At 47.9% G+C, this 17252-nt stretch overlaps 1 protein-coding gene across 3 annotated transcripts in view; it reads left to right on the top strand.

The window, feature by feature from the left end:
- FASTKD1 (FAST kinase domains 1) overlaps positions 1–17252 on the top strand; it is a 677639-nt gene that overhangs the window by 239390 nt on the left and 420997 nt on the right. For all 3 annotated transcript variants that reach the window (XM_069616163.1, XM_069616165.1, XM_069616164.1), the window contains exon 4: positions 7922–8047. In XM_069616163.1, coding sequence (XP_069472264.1) covers positions 7922–8047 — 126 coding nt within the window. The remainder of the gene's footprint in view (positions 1–7921; positions 8048–17252) is intronic.

Below are 17252 nucleotides of genomic sequence, written 5' to 3' on the forward strand. Positions count from 1 at the left end.
TTGTTTCCCGCAGCAAACTATCAGCCCCTTGGCCTTCCAATTTCCACAGCCTGGTTCGCATTAGCCCTGACAGAGCGTTTTCTTCTCGTTCCCAGCCCTGCTCATAGGGTGCCTTTGCGTGCTACTTTTTATCCTGACAGGGAGTGTTAACGAGTGTCAGGTGTGTGTAATTCGTATTACGTGCCTGACTCGGCCTAATGTTGTTAGAGGGACAGAGCCATTGCAAGTCAGTAGAGGTGGTAATTGTGCCTCATTCATCATCTTCCTCAGCTCAGTAGTATGGTCAATGTGAAGTGGGGAGGAATTATGGGAGTTGTAGTTTCCCATAAAATAAGCAGGGACTGTGGTTAGATGGGCTAAGGAAAAAGGGTGCGGGGTGCCATTTCTCACCATCAGGTGATTCACCACCACCCCCCCTTCCCCTCCAACCCAGGTGATCCTCCCTTGCGTGTCCACCCCCAGGGTCAGGATCCAAAAGGGATGGCCTTTCATTGGCCACCTGAGTACATGATCCCTGGGGACTAGGCCGTGAAACACCCTTTGGTTTTTCACAGGTAGTAAAGCAAGAATGTAAAGTGATGAAAAAGGTGAGGGACAGTTGGTGCGAGAAAATAGTGACGAGGGATAGAAAAGAACAGGAGATCGAAGATAATGAAGCAGAGTGGGTGGAGCAAGTGTCCTAACTTTAGGGCCGCCTCCTATCATCATGTGGCTCCAATCCATCCAGGAACACCCACCATTTGCGGGCCCCACGAACGCCTGAGGCTGAGAACCAATGGAGAAAAAACACTGAGAGCTACCATTTTGCAGCAACCCTTAAAACCCAGGAATGAAAACAAAGGAGAAGGGATGCAGAGATCAGTGGTAAATAGGGAAGAGGATCCCCTTAAAACCTGTAACTGTGAGCTTTCTAAATATTGTGTGAATTTACCTTGAGAGATCTGGTCCCAGACTGGTTTAATGAGCACTGCCATAACCCTTTACTTCTCCCAAAGACATATTTTGGTAAAACTTTCCCAGGGCACTGACTCCCCTCCACCCCCCCCCCCCACCCTCCTGTCATCCACCTCACACCCCATAACTCCCGACCCCTTCCTGTGGAGAATAGCCATCCTGCAAACTTTCAGTGTAGTGTAGAGTACTTTTTTGTAATGTTGGCTAATCCTCTACACAGTGATATATGAAGTCTTTGCTAACCATTTGGTTACTACGTGACCGCTGTCAAGGATCCAAATTTAGTGGGGCAAACAGTATGGGATTCAAACAATATATATTAGGGCTACAAGTTAATCTAGGGTTAAATGTACTATAGAGGGTAAAACAGTACATCAAGGAAAACAAGCTGAGTATACTGCCATAAACTGTTAATCTAGGATACCAGCAACAATTATAAAGTGGGCAACAAGTTACACTAGAAGAGGGATCAAATATCCAATCTAATCTTGTCCAGTAATTGGTGCAGCGAGGCAAACAAATAACCTGAAATGCTAGCAAAGAGTACAGTGCGGGAGCAAATGTAGTAATCTAGAGCATCAGCTGGTAAAGCACTGGGAGCTTCTCTTGGAAACAGACCCATGAAGAGGTCAGTGATTCAGCCTGATGTAAAAGCGGGCTGTTCATGAATGGCAGTACAATTCATCGCAACAGAACTGGCCCCTTAGTCCAGCCTTGTCCTGGAGAGATGTATGTGTGGCAACAGCGGCACAGGCATTGAAGGTAATGGGAGCTCACCCCATAGAAAAGGTGGAGTGGGGGAGAGACAATACTTGTTGAAAGCTGGCGACGATTTCCCAGGTGCTCACAACATCCTTTTGAGGACTTGGGGAGGGTTCATTGTGCTCATAATGTCTGAAGCAAGGGGAAAATGACATCAGGCAGGGGTTGGACCAGAATAACTGTGATAAAGCTACTATTGAGTAGGTTAATACATTCAGCAACTATGATTTTTGAGTTTTGGAATTGGATTAAAAAAAGTAGAGGTCTTCACTAACTGAGATGGGGTGTACAGTTGCAGTTCCTGGAAGTCACAGGTCACAGAAGATGAGAATGGTGGAAGTGCTAACCGATCGGAGTGGTCCCAGAAAATACGTTTCTCCTATTGTGTGTCGTGTATGCAGGCTTCCAACGAGGATGCCTGACCAGCAGTGTGAAATGGGCAGCACATTGATGGTGATCTTATGCTCCATGGAAATGGGACATGGCCTGGTCAGGGAAGGCATACACTGTAAAGAGGCTCTCTTAAATTATCTCTGCCTTTGTTTTCCACTGAAATGAGCCAGGAGACCATACCAGGAAAAGGGTACATTTAGGAAAAGGGGCTGAAATCCTTTTTGTTACGTTTTTGGAGGCTTTTCTCTCAAGTGCTGTTTTTGGTTGCCATGCCTTGGCTGCCAGGGGTATAATTGTCATGCTCTTGGTTTGTTTAGATGGAGGTGTTTCCTTCAAGAGGGAAGATGGCCTCGCTATTTGGGGTTTTGAAGGAGGGATCCTATCTGGGCTGGGGATCTTCTCAACCTCCTAGGTTTCTTTTTTGGACTTGCTTGGTTTTATACACGGGAGGTGTCGCAGATGGCCTGAAGAAAGAACACAACTCTCAAAGACAGTGCAAGGTTTTTGATTAAAACCTTTGAGAAGGACCTCACTAAGATCTGTCAATCACTTTCTCGGCCTGCTATGGCCTTTGCCCTCCCTAGCTCAGGCTTCCCTAATCCCCACAATGGTCATTAGAGATTGGCAATCCCTACTGTCTCATCTGTAATTTGATAGTTGTGATTACCTAAAGGTGAACACCTTACCTATCTGTGGGATCTTCTAGGTGGATCATATCTTGGGTCCCCACCAGAATTAGTGATCTTCACAAGTGGAATATGTGGTTTTCAACTGCCCAGGTTACACTCAACAGTCCCTCTTCTTAGACCCTCTGCTTTATTCTCCACTGCTTTCTCCTCTCGCCACTCCTGCCACTACTCTCCACTTCCACTACTCTCCACTGCATCTACTCCCAGTATTCACTCCTCTCTACTCTACACTCCACCCACACCTTCTACCAGTCACCCTCCTTTCACTCTGCCAGTCACCTTTCCCAACCATTCTCCTTACTACAATCCCCCTACTGTCCCCTTAAGTATACTCTTAAGCCCAATTACCACTTTCTCACACCAACTACTACCTTACCTTGCACCTGCTTTCTATAATTCTTCTCCATGCCTCGTTGCACCATTCTTCCTCCGTCTGGTCTCTTGGTCCTCGTTCTCCTCCCTTGACCTCACATGATCAACCCACCCTGCCTTGTCCTTTCCCATCTTTTATCCTCCTCTTTCCCCCTCGATTGTTCCTCTTCGTCATCTCGGTCCCATTGACAATTACTGACTTCCCTTTCCCCATGGACTGGGTTACAGGCATTCAAACACATACACTGGTCGTAAGCCTTGCTCCCTTTTTGTATGCGAGTCTGCTGGCTTTTGGTAAAGGCCACTTGGTACACTTAAAGTCACTATCCGTGTTTGTCAGCGTTCGTTGGAGCACCGGTATGACTCAAGCGATGCTCCTCTGCCTTCCCACTCGGCCTCTCTCACTGGTGAGTCGGGTCTCTCCTGCAAGGACATCTGTGTTCGTGGTCCTATGAGAAAAAAAGAGAGCAGACTGGCCAGCATGTTGCACAGCAGGTATGGGGAAATATAGAAGTGTTACTTTGTATATTGACCCATCCACATGTTGAAGGGACATGCCTTCACCCCTCAACTGGGGAAGGACTGACTCTGGCAAGTATTATGGTAGGGCTCCTGCACCAGGTTGAGACGGTTTCTTAACCCCTCTTGTCGGGGTCAGATGCCTGACCCTGTCACAGAGGATGATGGGATATGTTACCAACAATGTTTGGGGAGTTTTGGAGACTTTTTGCCAAATATTTATGTATATCACAATTGTTGGCTTTATATTGGGCTTGTGTTTTTTGTTTTTTTCTTTTTGGTTCCAGTAAACAGATTTATAACAGAAAAATCAGGTGTAACAAATAAACAGATGAATCTATAATACTAAAGTAATCTTCAAATTAATCTTGAACTGCTGCATCTGCCTCTGTGAGGTTCCAGCACCCATTATCATTACAAAATAGCTGTGCCAAAATCAAGATGCAAAATTTGGACTGCATCAATGTAATTGACTGCAAAGTATGCTCTAAAACTGGTGCTTGCTCTAGAGTATCAAAGTATACAATCTGATGCCATGAGTTGGTTATTGGGTGACTAGTGTATGCTTATTTTTTTATTTTTTATTTATTTGCATTTATAAAGCGCACACCTGCCTAGGGGCATCGTGGCGCTGTTACAGCTTGTTCACTTGCCAGGCAGGCATATCATAAACTTTTTGCGGTATAGTACAGTAGCAGATCTTGGAGAGGACAGTAAAATACAGAGCAGGCATCCTGAGCTGTCACTAAGGTTAAAGATGATCAGCATATCTATACATGTTGGTTAGTTCGGATGCTAGCGGAACAGCGTGGTTTTCAGCATTTCGTGGAAGGCGGTGTAGGATCTTTCGTTTCTGAGTGTGGTGGGGAGGGTGTTCCACTTTTTGGGGGCCAGGTGTTGAAAACTGGACCCTCATGCTTTAGTTCTTTTAAAGCCTGGGACGTAGATCTGATTGGTCAGGTGTGATCTAATGGGTCTGTTAGATGTGTTGATGGTGATTCTTTCTGATGGGTAGGGTGGGGCATCAGTGGCGAGGCATCTATGTGTGATGGCAAGTGTTTTAAAGAGGATGCATTCTTTTACCAGTAGCCAATGTGCTTCTTTCCTGGCCTGGGTGATGTGGTCCCTTTTTGGGGATGCTTAGGGCTGCCCTGAGGGCATTATTCTGCGTGATTTGTAGTTTAAGGTTTTTTGCCGAAGTGCCCAAGAGTAGGGCGTTGGAGTAGTCCAGTTTAGTACCTACTGTGGCTCTGGCAGTGGATATGCAGTTTTTGTTGGAGAAGAAAGGCTTAACCGCATTGATCACCTTGGTGGTGAGAGCGGCTGAGCAGGCTATTGCATTAACCTGGCGTGTCATGGATAGAGATGCGTCAAGGTATACTCCAAGAGTCTTGACAGCTGTTGAGACTGGGATGGTGGAGTTGTCTATGGTGAAGGTTTTATATTGGGGAGGGAGCTTGTTGAGTGTTTCCCTGGTGCCTACTATGAGGGTCTCTGTTTTATCCCCATTTAGGCAGAGGCCGTTGGCCGCTATCCATGTTTGGATGGCCGAGTATATTTTGATTAGTGCTACGGTATCTTCGTATATGCCGGTGAGGGGGAGTAGTACCTGCGTGTCATCAGCGTAGTTGGTGTACGCTATGTCACGACTGTCAAGATCGTTGAAGAGCGGGAGGATGAACATATTATATAGCGTGGGGGCAGTGCACGAGCCCTGAGGGACTCCGCAGTGAATGGTAGTGGGGGAGGCACATGCCGAGTCTGAGAAGACTTTCATGAGTCTCCCGTTTAGGAACGAGGCCACCCAAGCTATAGCTTCTGGTGAGAAGTGGGATTCATTTTTTAGGTGCATGCCTACGATATCGCGGTTGACAAGATAGAATGCGGCGGATAGATCTAGAAGGAGGAGTGCTGGTTTTCCTTTGTCCATGATGTCGCTGAGTTGTATTTTGAGATCGAGCAGTGCAGACTCTGCTCTGTGCCCCGGGCGGAAGCCCGACCGTCTTTTGCCTAGGATGTGGTTTTCTTCGAGGTATTGCTGGATTTGCATGTAGGCCACTTTGTCGAGTATCTTGAGCAGAAAAGGGACGGTGGTGATGGGCCTGTAGTTGCTAGCCATTTCTGGATCTAGGGTTGTTTTTTTTTTTTTTAGAAGGGGGCACACCCATGCTATTTTTAAGCTGTCTGGGACAGTGTTTGAGTTGAAGGATGCGATGATGGAGGATTTGAGAAAGGGGGTGAGTGCTTCAGCACAGTCTTTGACCAGTTTGGCTGGGCAGGCATCGCCTTTACAGTTAGAAGGCCTGATTTCGTTAGCAATCTCTGCGACTTCACTTTTAGTGATTTCCCTGAATTTAAAAGGTGGTATAGGTTTTTTTGAGTCGGTGCGCTTGGAGCTAGGGGTGATCTCATGCTCTTGGTTGGAGGTGTTTCTGATGTGTTGTCATATTCTTGTGGTGCTCCTGAATTTTCTTTTGTAGAGAGCTCGATTTTATTCAATAGGGCAGTTTGAACTGAATTGTACCAGTTTTGGTCCTTGATGGGATTTAGGGCTGAGGTAGATAACTCTTTGAATATTGCAAAGAGTTCTTTGGATTCTGAGGTTGCCTTGGAGATTCTGGCGTTGTAGGATGCAGATTTGGCGGTAATTATTGCCTTTTTGTATTGTGTGGCAAGTGTATTGTATGCTGACAGTGTAACTACATTATTGCCATTTATTCAGCGCTTTGCGTTTTTGGGTGCGGAGTTCTTTTAATTTAGTAGAGAACCAGGAGTTGGGATGTTTCACATTTTTGGCTTTCTTCTTCTGGAGTGGAGCAGTATTGTCTATGGCAGTACTTATTGTGGATTTATAGATATCCGCCAGTACCGAAGGGTCAGAGGGTACATGGAGGTTGGAGGTGAGAGTAGCTAAGTGGGGTAGGATCCTATCCTTGGTGATGTTTTTGGCACATCTTGCCAGTGCAGGAGGGATAGGTTCATGTTTTTCTGTGGTGGAGTTAGTGGCTGGTACGAGGAAGTGTATAAGGAAATGGTCAGACCAAGGCGTGGGGGAGATGGAGCTGATGTCCGTATTACAATTGTGGTCCAGTACCCAATCAAGGGTACGCCCTTTAAGGTGCGTGGGCACAAGAATTATTTGTTCAAAGCCTAGTTCCTGTAAGGCTAAGGTCAGGGCTTTGGATGGTTTGTCATTCTTATCGTTAAGGCCAAGATTAAAGTCACCTAGGAGGATAGATTTGGATGTGGTTTTCAAGTTGGCATCTAGGAGGTGTGTGAGGTTTTCATGGAAGTCTAGTAGAGGGCCTGGGGGCGGTAGACTAGGTAGAGGGTGATAGTGGTGTTGTTGGAGAGGGAGATCTTTACTGCAAGGGTGTCGGTGTTCCCTCCGAGATTAGACAGGGTTTGTCTGGCCTTTAGACGGTCCTTTACAATAAGTGCTACACCTCCACCTACGGTGGTGAGTCGGTCTTGCCTGATGGAGTATCCTGGAGGGATGGCTAGGGTGAGGGCTGGGCCTGCTGCACTGTGTAGCCAAGTCTCTGTGAAGGCAAGGATATCGCGGTTTAGGTTGGAGATAAGGTCGTAGATTTCGGTGGCATGTGCTGGAATGGACCTGACATTAATTAGTTCGCATTGCAGATCAGTAACGGTAGGGGAAGGTTTGGTGCTGTTAGCTGGTTTGGGTGAGGGAGAGACCAGTGGTGCTATGGGTGTTCTCGGTTGGGCGTGTATTTTGGTGAGCATGTGTGTGCCAGTGGTTCTGTCTGTGCAGAAAAGTGGTGAGATAGATGGTTGTCTGGAGCGGAGACCTAAAAGTTTGTTCCTAATGTTGATTGATCTCGGGCATGTGGCAGCTCCGGTATGTTTAGCAAGGGTTGCCGTGGTGATCGGCTTGGTGAAGAACGAGGGTATGAAGTGGGTAGGAGGAATGTGAGAGGGAACAAGAGGTTGTGTGGCTGCCATAGTTCAGTGAGCTGGTGGCAGCAATATAGTTGGAAAGTGGGGGTGCGATGCAAAGCAGTAGTGGAGGCCTTTAGACACAGGCACGATGCAACACTGTGGTTGCAGAACAACTGTATTGCATATCCCACTTTTTAATGGTTGGTGGTGTACATCCTGTGCTATGTATGTTGTTTTCGTTTCCTTCTATGCTTTTGCAATCATCTGTGTTTTGTATTTATGATAGTGATGACGTTAATATTTCTTCTTTCCTTGGACCTGTGAAATAGATTCAACCCGTCAGCACTATCTAAATTTGCTTTGTGTCTAAGTGAACAGCACATGTACAATAGCCCACTCATGGGGAAGATAGCGGATGTTGCAAGTAGCAGTCTGGACTCCCTTATGGATGCACGGTATGTATTCTTTTATTAGACCTACTGAAATCCTGCACAAAAAGCTTCAAATATTTTATAGATATTATATACTTAAAAGACATTGTAAGGTGACTATCTTTGGGTGTCTTTGCGGTTGATCAGTAGATTGTGTAGTGCTGCAGGGATTGGTGACATTTACATCTCAGACCACTCACTGATCTCATTAGAGCTGTCACTAGGCAGTGATGAGCAGCTCAATCTGCAAAACTAGAGCCTCAATGTTGCTATTCTGTTTGTCAGAGGTGGTGTAGAGGCTAGGGACTGATATCTTCCCCTTGTGACACATCCTCGGATGTCGTCCCTTCTCCCCTAGGATGAGCCCCTTCTCATGAGGCCAGGGAGGTGAGGCTGCTACCCGATAGTACCCCTGGGGGTGGTACTCAGTGGGTGGATTTCATGGGGAGGGAAGCCCACCTACGGGACCAGTGAATGTGGTGTTCACGTACACTATCACCTCTTCATTCAACTCCCTATGCCAACCAATCTACAACACTCTACAATCTGCATACGTAAGGTTGAGGAATCTGTTCCATTTTGTTACTACCGAGACGAGGAAGAATCACAGCTACCCAATTATAATCTCCTTGCAAATTACTGAGACAAAGAATAGCTCTTTTGAGCCCTACGAGAATAAGGCAGTTCAGTACTGTGACGAGGAGGTGTGGAGGGATGGAGAGCACCTTTAGGAAACACATGGAACGGTCTAGTTGTTACTGACTTCCTATTGGCCAAAGCCAGTATGAAACAGAAGAAGGACTTAACCATTTGGCTAGTCTTCCTCCGAGGAACAGCGAGAGCAAGCACCCGGGTAGAGCGAAGACGGACGAGGAACGGGACACCGTGAAAGGAGCTGGGATAACCGAAGCCGTTCCAAAGCAGAAAGAATGAAAGGCAAGCTGACGAATGGAAGCACCGAGCGTCCCTGAACCATAGAGAGTACATAGAGGAGAGACTGTGCTGCCAGGGAGAGACTGGAGAGAGCTACAGAAGTCCCCCAGCTTACTGCAGGCGCCCGGAAGAAGTCGCAACCTACACATCCAATGCTATGAAGTTATGCAGGTTGCCTAACAAGCGATGGGGACCAGAGAACGCAGTGGCAAGATACAAGGGGCGCGAGAAGCTGACAATATATGCTCTGTGACCCTGAAAGCTGTGAAGAATTGTTATCATGGGTTTTGCAAAAGGGAGGTACTTGGCAGGAGAGTCTATCAAGAAGGAAGAGAAAACCAGAAATGGGCAGAGGAATTGCGAGTCTAGGACATGCACCCATGAGGGCAAGCGATCATCCATCTTCAATGTCACCGTATCTGGCAGGATAGTGAATCAGGTTGGCTATGTAAGAAAGGCCACAGGAAGGGAGACATTCACCATGGCACTGCGAATATTGTGAAAAGCCAAGAGAAGGGAGGCATTCTCTTTGCAGTGCAAAGAAGCCAATAGAGAACCAGAGGAAGGGAGTCCTATCCCCTTTTGGTTTTTTGAACATTCTGAAAAGACAAGAGAAGGGAGGCATTCTCTTGGCAAGGAACCGGGAGAGAACCGGGGAAAAGTCATACTCCCCGGTGTAGTTGTGAACATTGTGAACACTTTGCTGAAAAAAAACAGGAGGAGGGAGCCATTCCCTCAGGAACCAGTTTTCTTGATAAATGGAAATGCCCCTGTCCAGAAGGAGGGAGTCATTCTTCTGGACCAAGAGGATAGTAAACACCTTTTAGTTTAGTTCTAAGGGTTGGAAATAGGTTTTTGACATAGGATAGTGTACTCTTTTTAGTTCTTGTCCGTCCTGACAGGCTCCTTAGTTTTGGTTCTGGCGGGGAAACCCCTCTTAGCGTTCGGGCATGGTGGGGTTTTATTTTCATTTTCTTATTTTACCTGAGGTGCTTGTCACTCGAATCCAGCTGCGCTGTACGTTGCACTGCTCTACCCTGATTTGCTTGATATTAGATTTTAGTTGCACTGCAATTCTGCACTGCTTTACCTTGATATGATTGTCATCTGATGTTATCGTCAATGCACTCTGTACTGCATAGTCTACAGAGCCCGCCGTCCTAGCCTATTGCTTTCTCTCTGTCCACTTAGTAACCAAAACATTGGCCTGGTGCCCCACTCTACTCCACGCAACTCTGGTAACATGTTACCACGCCTACCTGCTCAAAACTCCCTCCTCCCGCTATTAGGAGTACTCCTCATACTGTGGCTATCCACCTATGCGCCTTACTTATCACCCCCTAGCACATTGGCACCCACCAGTCTGTACATTACAACCATGGCTCCTACCTGCAGACTTGCTGACACTTACTCTAGCGCTATCCCCCAGCTTCCTAATAGCTACCTCAATGCGCCGGCCTTATGGCTCGACCACTTTACTAAAAAACCTACACCTAATCAACCGCGCGCCACCGCCTTGAGAAACTTAAGACTAGGCTCTAGACTTATGGGCAAGAAGGGTCACCCCTTGCACCCCACATACCTCTGAAAACCATGAAGCCTAGTTTGTCTTCACAAACTCTCACCACACCTACACCCCAAGGCCCACAGACTAACCTTGCCGCCTCAGGCAACACCAGTCAGATTAAGGCTAAACCTAGCAACGCTGGCCTTGTTAAGGCCGCCATGATCAACGCTCGCCCCTAGCAGCCCACGCCCTGGACATTGAAGATCTCATCAAGACCCAGGAGCTTGACTTTATCGCCATCTCTGAGACCTGGCTGCACCCCGCCTCTGGCCCAGCCCTCTCTCTGGCTATCCCACCTAATTATGCCATCACCAGATGCGACCGTACCGCCAGAGGTGGAGGAATCGCATTCATCTACAAAAACTCATTACGACTTAGAACTCTACCGAGCACTAAGTTGGAAACCGCAGAGCTACTCTCGGTCAAACTCACACTATCGGCCAACCAAACGGCCACCATCCATCTAATCTACAGACCACCTGGCCCCCCTACCTCCTTCGTGGATGACATTGCCACTCTAGCACTTGACAAAGCAAAAAGGAACTCTCAAATTATTATCCTTGGTGACCTTAATTTAGGTCACCAAGACCCCAATGACACTGCGGCACTTGATCTTGCCAACACCCTAACAGATCTAGGCTTTTCGCACCATATACAAAAACCTACCCACAATAAAGTGCGAGCCTTAGACTGGCTTAGCGACACTAACTGCAACATCCGCCTTCTCTCCAGCGTTCCCTGTGCTTGGTCGGATCACCATATAATCACCTTTAGCATTGAAGCAGCCTCACTACCAGTGCCTCTTGTTGCCCCAGCCACCCTCACCAGAAACAAAAAACATAACCACAGAAAAACTGCTCCCCTCCATCCTCCCCACTCTTAACAATGCCACCGACTCCTGCTCTGACCCCACTATCAGTCAGTTCTCACAGCCATAAACTCTATCGCCCCACTCAAACTTAGAAGACCCAAACAACACGTGCACCTAAACCCGTGGTTCACACCGCAGCTCAGAGTGCTACGTAAAGAGAAACGTAATGCAGAGTCACGATGGAAAAGTCACCCCTCTGACACACACAAGGACAGCCTCATATTAGCCACCCTTAACTATAAAGAAGCTCTTCACCAGGCCAAAAAGGACTCATACAATAACCGCATTTCTTCAGCACAATCAAATACAAAGGAACTATTTAAAATTCTCAAAGAACACGAGTCACCTGTAGCCCCCCCTGACTCCTGTCCTAAAGATAGCAACTGGTGCACTAACTTCCAGACAGCACTTCTAGGTAAAATTGCCACCCTTCAAACCAAAATCAGAAATAAACAAAAGTCATTACATTTGGACCAACCACTGTTCACACCCACAACTAGCTCCCAACTCCAAGCTAACCCATCTGTTAAACCATTCACCTTCTCCACTCTTACCATCCCTGAAGTAGAAGGAATCATCAACAACCTTAAACCGTCCAACTGCCAAGGTGACCCTTGCCCAGCTCCATCATCAAAGAAGCTTCACATTACCTTGCCCCTTTCATTACATCATTCATAAATGCCTCTTTCAAAACGGGTACAGTCTCTGACAACCTCAAGGGTGCGTGGGTAATCCCACTACTCAAAAAACCATCCCTTGACGCTAACATCCCAACCAACTTCAGACCAATCACCACGGTCCCGTTCTTGCTTAAGATTCTTGACCGCGCAGCTTACCTGCAGATCCAAGACTACCTTGAGTCCAACAAACTCCTGGGGCTAAGACAATCAGGCTTCCGCCCCAAACACGGCACTGAAACAGCCCTGATCGACTTGAAAACTCAGATGGAGACACTAAAGGACAACAGGAAGCTTGCGCTACTCCTTTTCCTAGACCCCTCTGCGGCATTCGATCTGGTCAACCACCGAATACTTTGCCAACATCTCAAATCTACTGCCTACTTTTCTGACTCTGCTAATGCCTGGATCCACTCATTCCTCAGCAAAAGATCTATGCGGGTATTCTCACCCTCAGCATCAGCAGGCCCCTCTCCCATTCTCTGCGGCGTCCCTCAAGACTCTTGTGTATCACCTACACTATATAATGTATTCACCAAGCCCCTCTTAGATGTGCTTAACTATCTGGGTGTATCTTACACTAACTACGCGGATGACGCCCAGATACTCATTCCCAATACTGGTGAATACACAGCCGACACCAAAGCCCTGAATGATGTCTACTTGGTCATTCAAGCCTGGATGGCGCAACATGAACTTTGCCTCAACGACGTTAAGACAGAGCTCTTACTACTAGGATTCACTTATCGTCTTACCAAACTTAACCAATCCTATAAGTCCTTCACGATTGACGGCAACGTCATCAAGGTCTCCAAAGACACCAAAACATTAGGAGTTTATCTGGACTCGACACCCTCCCTGAACAGACAAACAAATGCTGTTAGGTCGGCCTCCGCCTACATATGTAAACTTATTACCGCCTGCAGACCATTTCTGAACTCTCACAACTGTACCACATTGGCCAGAACACTCATCATGTCCAAAATAGATTACTGTAGCGCTCTCTACCTCGGGACCAGTCAGACGAACCTCAACAAACTTCAAACTATTCAGAATAATGCCATAAGGGCAGCTCTCAATATCCCCAGAAGGTCTCATATCTCTACATTTAGGTCTGACCTACACTGGCTCCCGGTAAAGCAAAGAATTGCCTTGAAAACGCTAGCCCTGACGCACAAATGCCTGAACAACGATGCCCCACCTTACCTCACATCGCGTCTTGCACTTCACTCCTCATCCCGACCTACTAGATCAGCCCAAGTTCACAGCCTAACCCTGCCTAGATTCAAACTCCAAAAAGCGGGTGGCGTGAGTTTCCCTGTCCTAGCCTCCAAACTGTGGAATACTTTACCAACACACATAAGAACTGAACCTTCTTTCCTGATGTTCAAGAACAACGCCAAAGCTTGGCTGTTCACCCAGATAGCATAAGGTACCCTGTTAGCCGGTCCCTTACCTGAAACATATTTCACCTGTGTATATATGTTTCTGATGTTTGTTAATCTGCTTAGAATCACATGCTGTGCAAAGTCTGACATCAAGTGGTCACTGCGGAGTATTGCATTTTGTTTTTCGTAGTCAAAAAGGGGATGTCGACAAGGCGTGTCTGTAACACTATCCCTATAGTGACGTGCGGTGTACCCACAATCCCTCACGCGTCGAGGTCCCTCAGATTGTTTTTTTCCGCCCAGATATTGGTCGCCTTTACGCGGAGCTCCTCGAGAGACATTGCAAATTAATTTACTCGACCATTGGTCATTATTTATTAATATATATTTTACATAAGATCCCTCCCTCGACGTAGCTGTGAAGCCTTTTCTCCGCCCAGTAAGAACTTCAACGGCGGGGACGAGACGGAGGAGATCCTTCGGCGCTGCCGAACACGTGGCCTGGCCTCGCCGGCCATAAGACAGTAGGGAGAGTGGGGTCGTGGGACATTTCTTGTTTCTCTCTGAGAATGCCTTTCCTTTTCCCCCTCCCTTTCCCTCGGGGTTGTTAACACAGTGAAATATTTCCTCAGCTATGGAGAGGACACCCTTTAGGTTTTGCCCGCGTTGCAAGGGCAAGTTTACCTGGAAAGACGAGCATAAACGGTGTAACAGTTGCTTGCCCCTCGACCACAAGGAAGACGGCTGCGCGGCTTGTCAGCTTCTTAAGCCTAAGACTTTAAAGGACCGCATGGTCAAAAGGTGGGCGGCCTACGCCATGTCGAGGTCCGATTCCTCACCGGCCGCCGCAGAAAGTGACGAGGAATGTGATAACCCGACATCCGTTACGGAAGTCGTAGACCTCTCTAAGGAGCGCTCGCGCTCCTCGTCGTCTGTCCCCGGCCCCGACAAGTTCGGCTCACGCCCTGCTTATTGGGATGAACACCCCGGCGACACTGACGCACACAAAAAACACTCCCATAAACACATAACCCACGGCTCTTCTTCGTTAAAGATGAAGAAACCATCAGCGCCAACGGAGACACAGGTTCCACCGGCGTCATCCTCAGACCGTAAGAGTCTTAAGCCCCCCTCGCAACCGCAGACGTGACCAGCGACTGGGCTTCCCCCAGATAAGGGCGCTACCCCCAAACCGCCAGACGAAGCGCTCCGTCAGAGAGCGCCCGTCGCCGTAGAACGCGCGACGCCATAACGTCAATGCCAGAGCCCTCCACAGACAGATTAGTCGTCGAGAGCCTGGCGAGGATCGTTTCCGCCGATAGCCAGAAGCGGACGGCGAAAGATACGCTGAATCCCGCTCAGAAGAGAAATGCCGAAAAGGCCTGAAGGAAGGCAGGAACTGCCCCCTTCATCTAAAGGGACTCCTAGCCTACCAGAAGGCTTTTCAGACAGCGACAGAGACCTTTCTTCAACGTTATGGGAGAGGTCAAAGCATTTTCAAGCCAAAGACCCTTGCCCCCCCCCTCCCCCCCTCCCAGACCGCTCAGGGGTACCTCATGAGACCCTGGAGAGACTCCAGTTCTGTATGGAGAAGATGGAGAGGTTTATGGAGACTCAAAACCTACCACCACCGAAGAGGGCAAGAGAGGGACCTCAGATGAACCCCAGGGCTAAATTCCCTAGGCTGTTTAATCCCTCCCAAGTGGATATAAGTTTATATGACCTCACTGAAGAGGACCCCCACTTTCAGGAGGAGGACGAATTTTTAGGCAACGAAGAGGAACAAAACCTAGAGGAAGAGGGTTTTGAAGAAAATCCAGATATAGGTGGGGGGGCTTCGGAGAAGACCCAGAGGAAGGTGCTTCACAGCCCTGGCAGTCCCCATCAGTGTTTTCAGACCCTGATGTACTAAACGTGTCCCCTCCCGAGGACTCGCCTAATAGGATAATAGGAACACGTCACCTATAGATGATCAACCTACATTTAATGCACTACTACGCAAGGCAGCAGCGCATTTCGAAATAGACACTGGGGAGATTTCTCCTGACATGGACATTGTGGAGAAGGTAATCAAGGAGAAACCCCCCGTCAGCCAAACCATTCATCTCCTCGCCTCAGTAAGGAGACGAATTATCCCTTCACTATCTACACCCGCGTTGGTCAGAGGGGTCAACCCGAGGATAGAAAAACTATTCAGTCCCTCCCCTTCAGACCCGTTATACGTCAGGGGCCACTCTGTACCAGACTCCCTAGTGGTGACAAATACAAGGAAAAGAGCAGGGGTCCTGCTATCTACCAACGAAGCACCACCAGATAAGGAGGGCAAAAAATGGTATGCCCTGGGGAAGAGGATCACAGCCTCCGCTGCTTTTTCCGCAAGGATTGCAAACAACAATTCCTTGCTAGCAAGTGACGCAGATGCACAATGGAGCAAGCTACGCAAGGATGCTGAGGAGGTACCAGAATCCTTTCTGGCCACGATTACTGAAGGGACCCTAGTTAACCAAAGCATCGTGAAAAACACTCTCGATGCTGCAGAAACGGCTGGCCGTTCCCTAGTCCAAGGAATACTCCTCAAACGCCATGTCTGGCTGCGTAATTCAGGGTTTAAACCTGAAACGCAAGCATCTCTAATCAACAAGCCTAAAGAAGATGCCAACCTCTTTGGAAAGGCGGTTGATGAGGCAATAGAAACGGCAAAGAAAGAGTTTGACACCATTCAAACCCTAGACCAGATTTCTAGGCCTCCTAACAAACGTGGCTATGGCAATAGGTGCTTTTTTCGAGGCCAACGCCAGCAGCAAAATCAGCAGCAGCAATACTCTGCAAACAACTGGTCCTCTAACCAAGGCACCAGTGGCCAATACAACCAGAGAGGACAACGCCGTGGCAAAGGGAGAGGTCGGGGTTCTACCCCTAGAGGTTCCCAAGACACCAACACCAAATGACTAGAAGATTCGGGTCCCCTCCCATGCATCGCTGGTCGGGGGCTGGTTAACATCCTTTCTTCCAGCATGGGAGGGAATAACTTCAGACCGCTAGGTACTATCAACCATAGCCCGCGGCTGCTGTATAGAATTCAACAGTTCCCCAACGTACAGACCCCCAAGGGGACGACGCATGACACCAGAACACCTCGCCATCCTTCTACAAGAAGTGGACCAGCTACTGGAAAAAGGAGCTATAGAGGTCGTGCCTCTATCTCAGGTAACGGAAGGTATTTATTCAGTGTACTTCCTTGTACCCAAAAAGGACTTAACCATGCGCCCTGTATTAGATCTGCTCCCAGCGAACAAATTTGTCAAACTCAAAAGTTTCGTATGGTGACCTTACAGGAAGTGATCCCCCTGCTATCACAAGGAGATTACATGACAACACTGGACATGAAAGATGCATACTTTCATATTTTAATGTTGCCAGCGCACAGAAAATAACTCAGGTTCATGATAGAGGGCAAACACTACCAGTTCAGAGTGCTACCCTTCGGGATAGCATCAGCACTGAGGGTATTCACGAAAGTACTGGCAGTGGCAGCGGCACACCTGCGCAGGTTGTCCATCCCAGTATACCCCTACCTCGACGATTGGTTCATAACAGGGGATTCTTACGAAACATGCTTTTCAAATACCCAAAAGACTGTAGACCTTTTGTTCCAACTGGGCTTCTCCAACGAGAAGTCCAGCCTAGACCCCAGCCAAGTCAAACAATTCCTAGGGGCTCTAATTCGAACAAAGGACGGCCTCGTCTTCCCCTCCAACGAGAGGGTCCAAAACATGCTGTTTCAGATCCCTCA

The sequence above is a fragment of the Ambystoma mexicanum genome, chromosome 9 (genome assembly GCF_040938575.1).
Source record: "Ambystoma mexicanum isolate Mex_15411 chromosome 9, UKY_AmexF1_1, whole genome shotgun sequence".
In the NCBI taxonomy this organism is placed as follows: Eukaryota; Metazoa; Chordata; class Amphibia; order Caudata; family Ambystomatidae; genus Ambystoma; species Ambystoma mexicanum.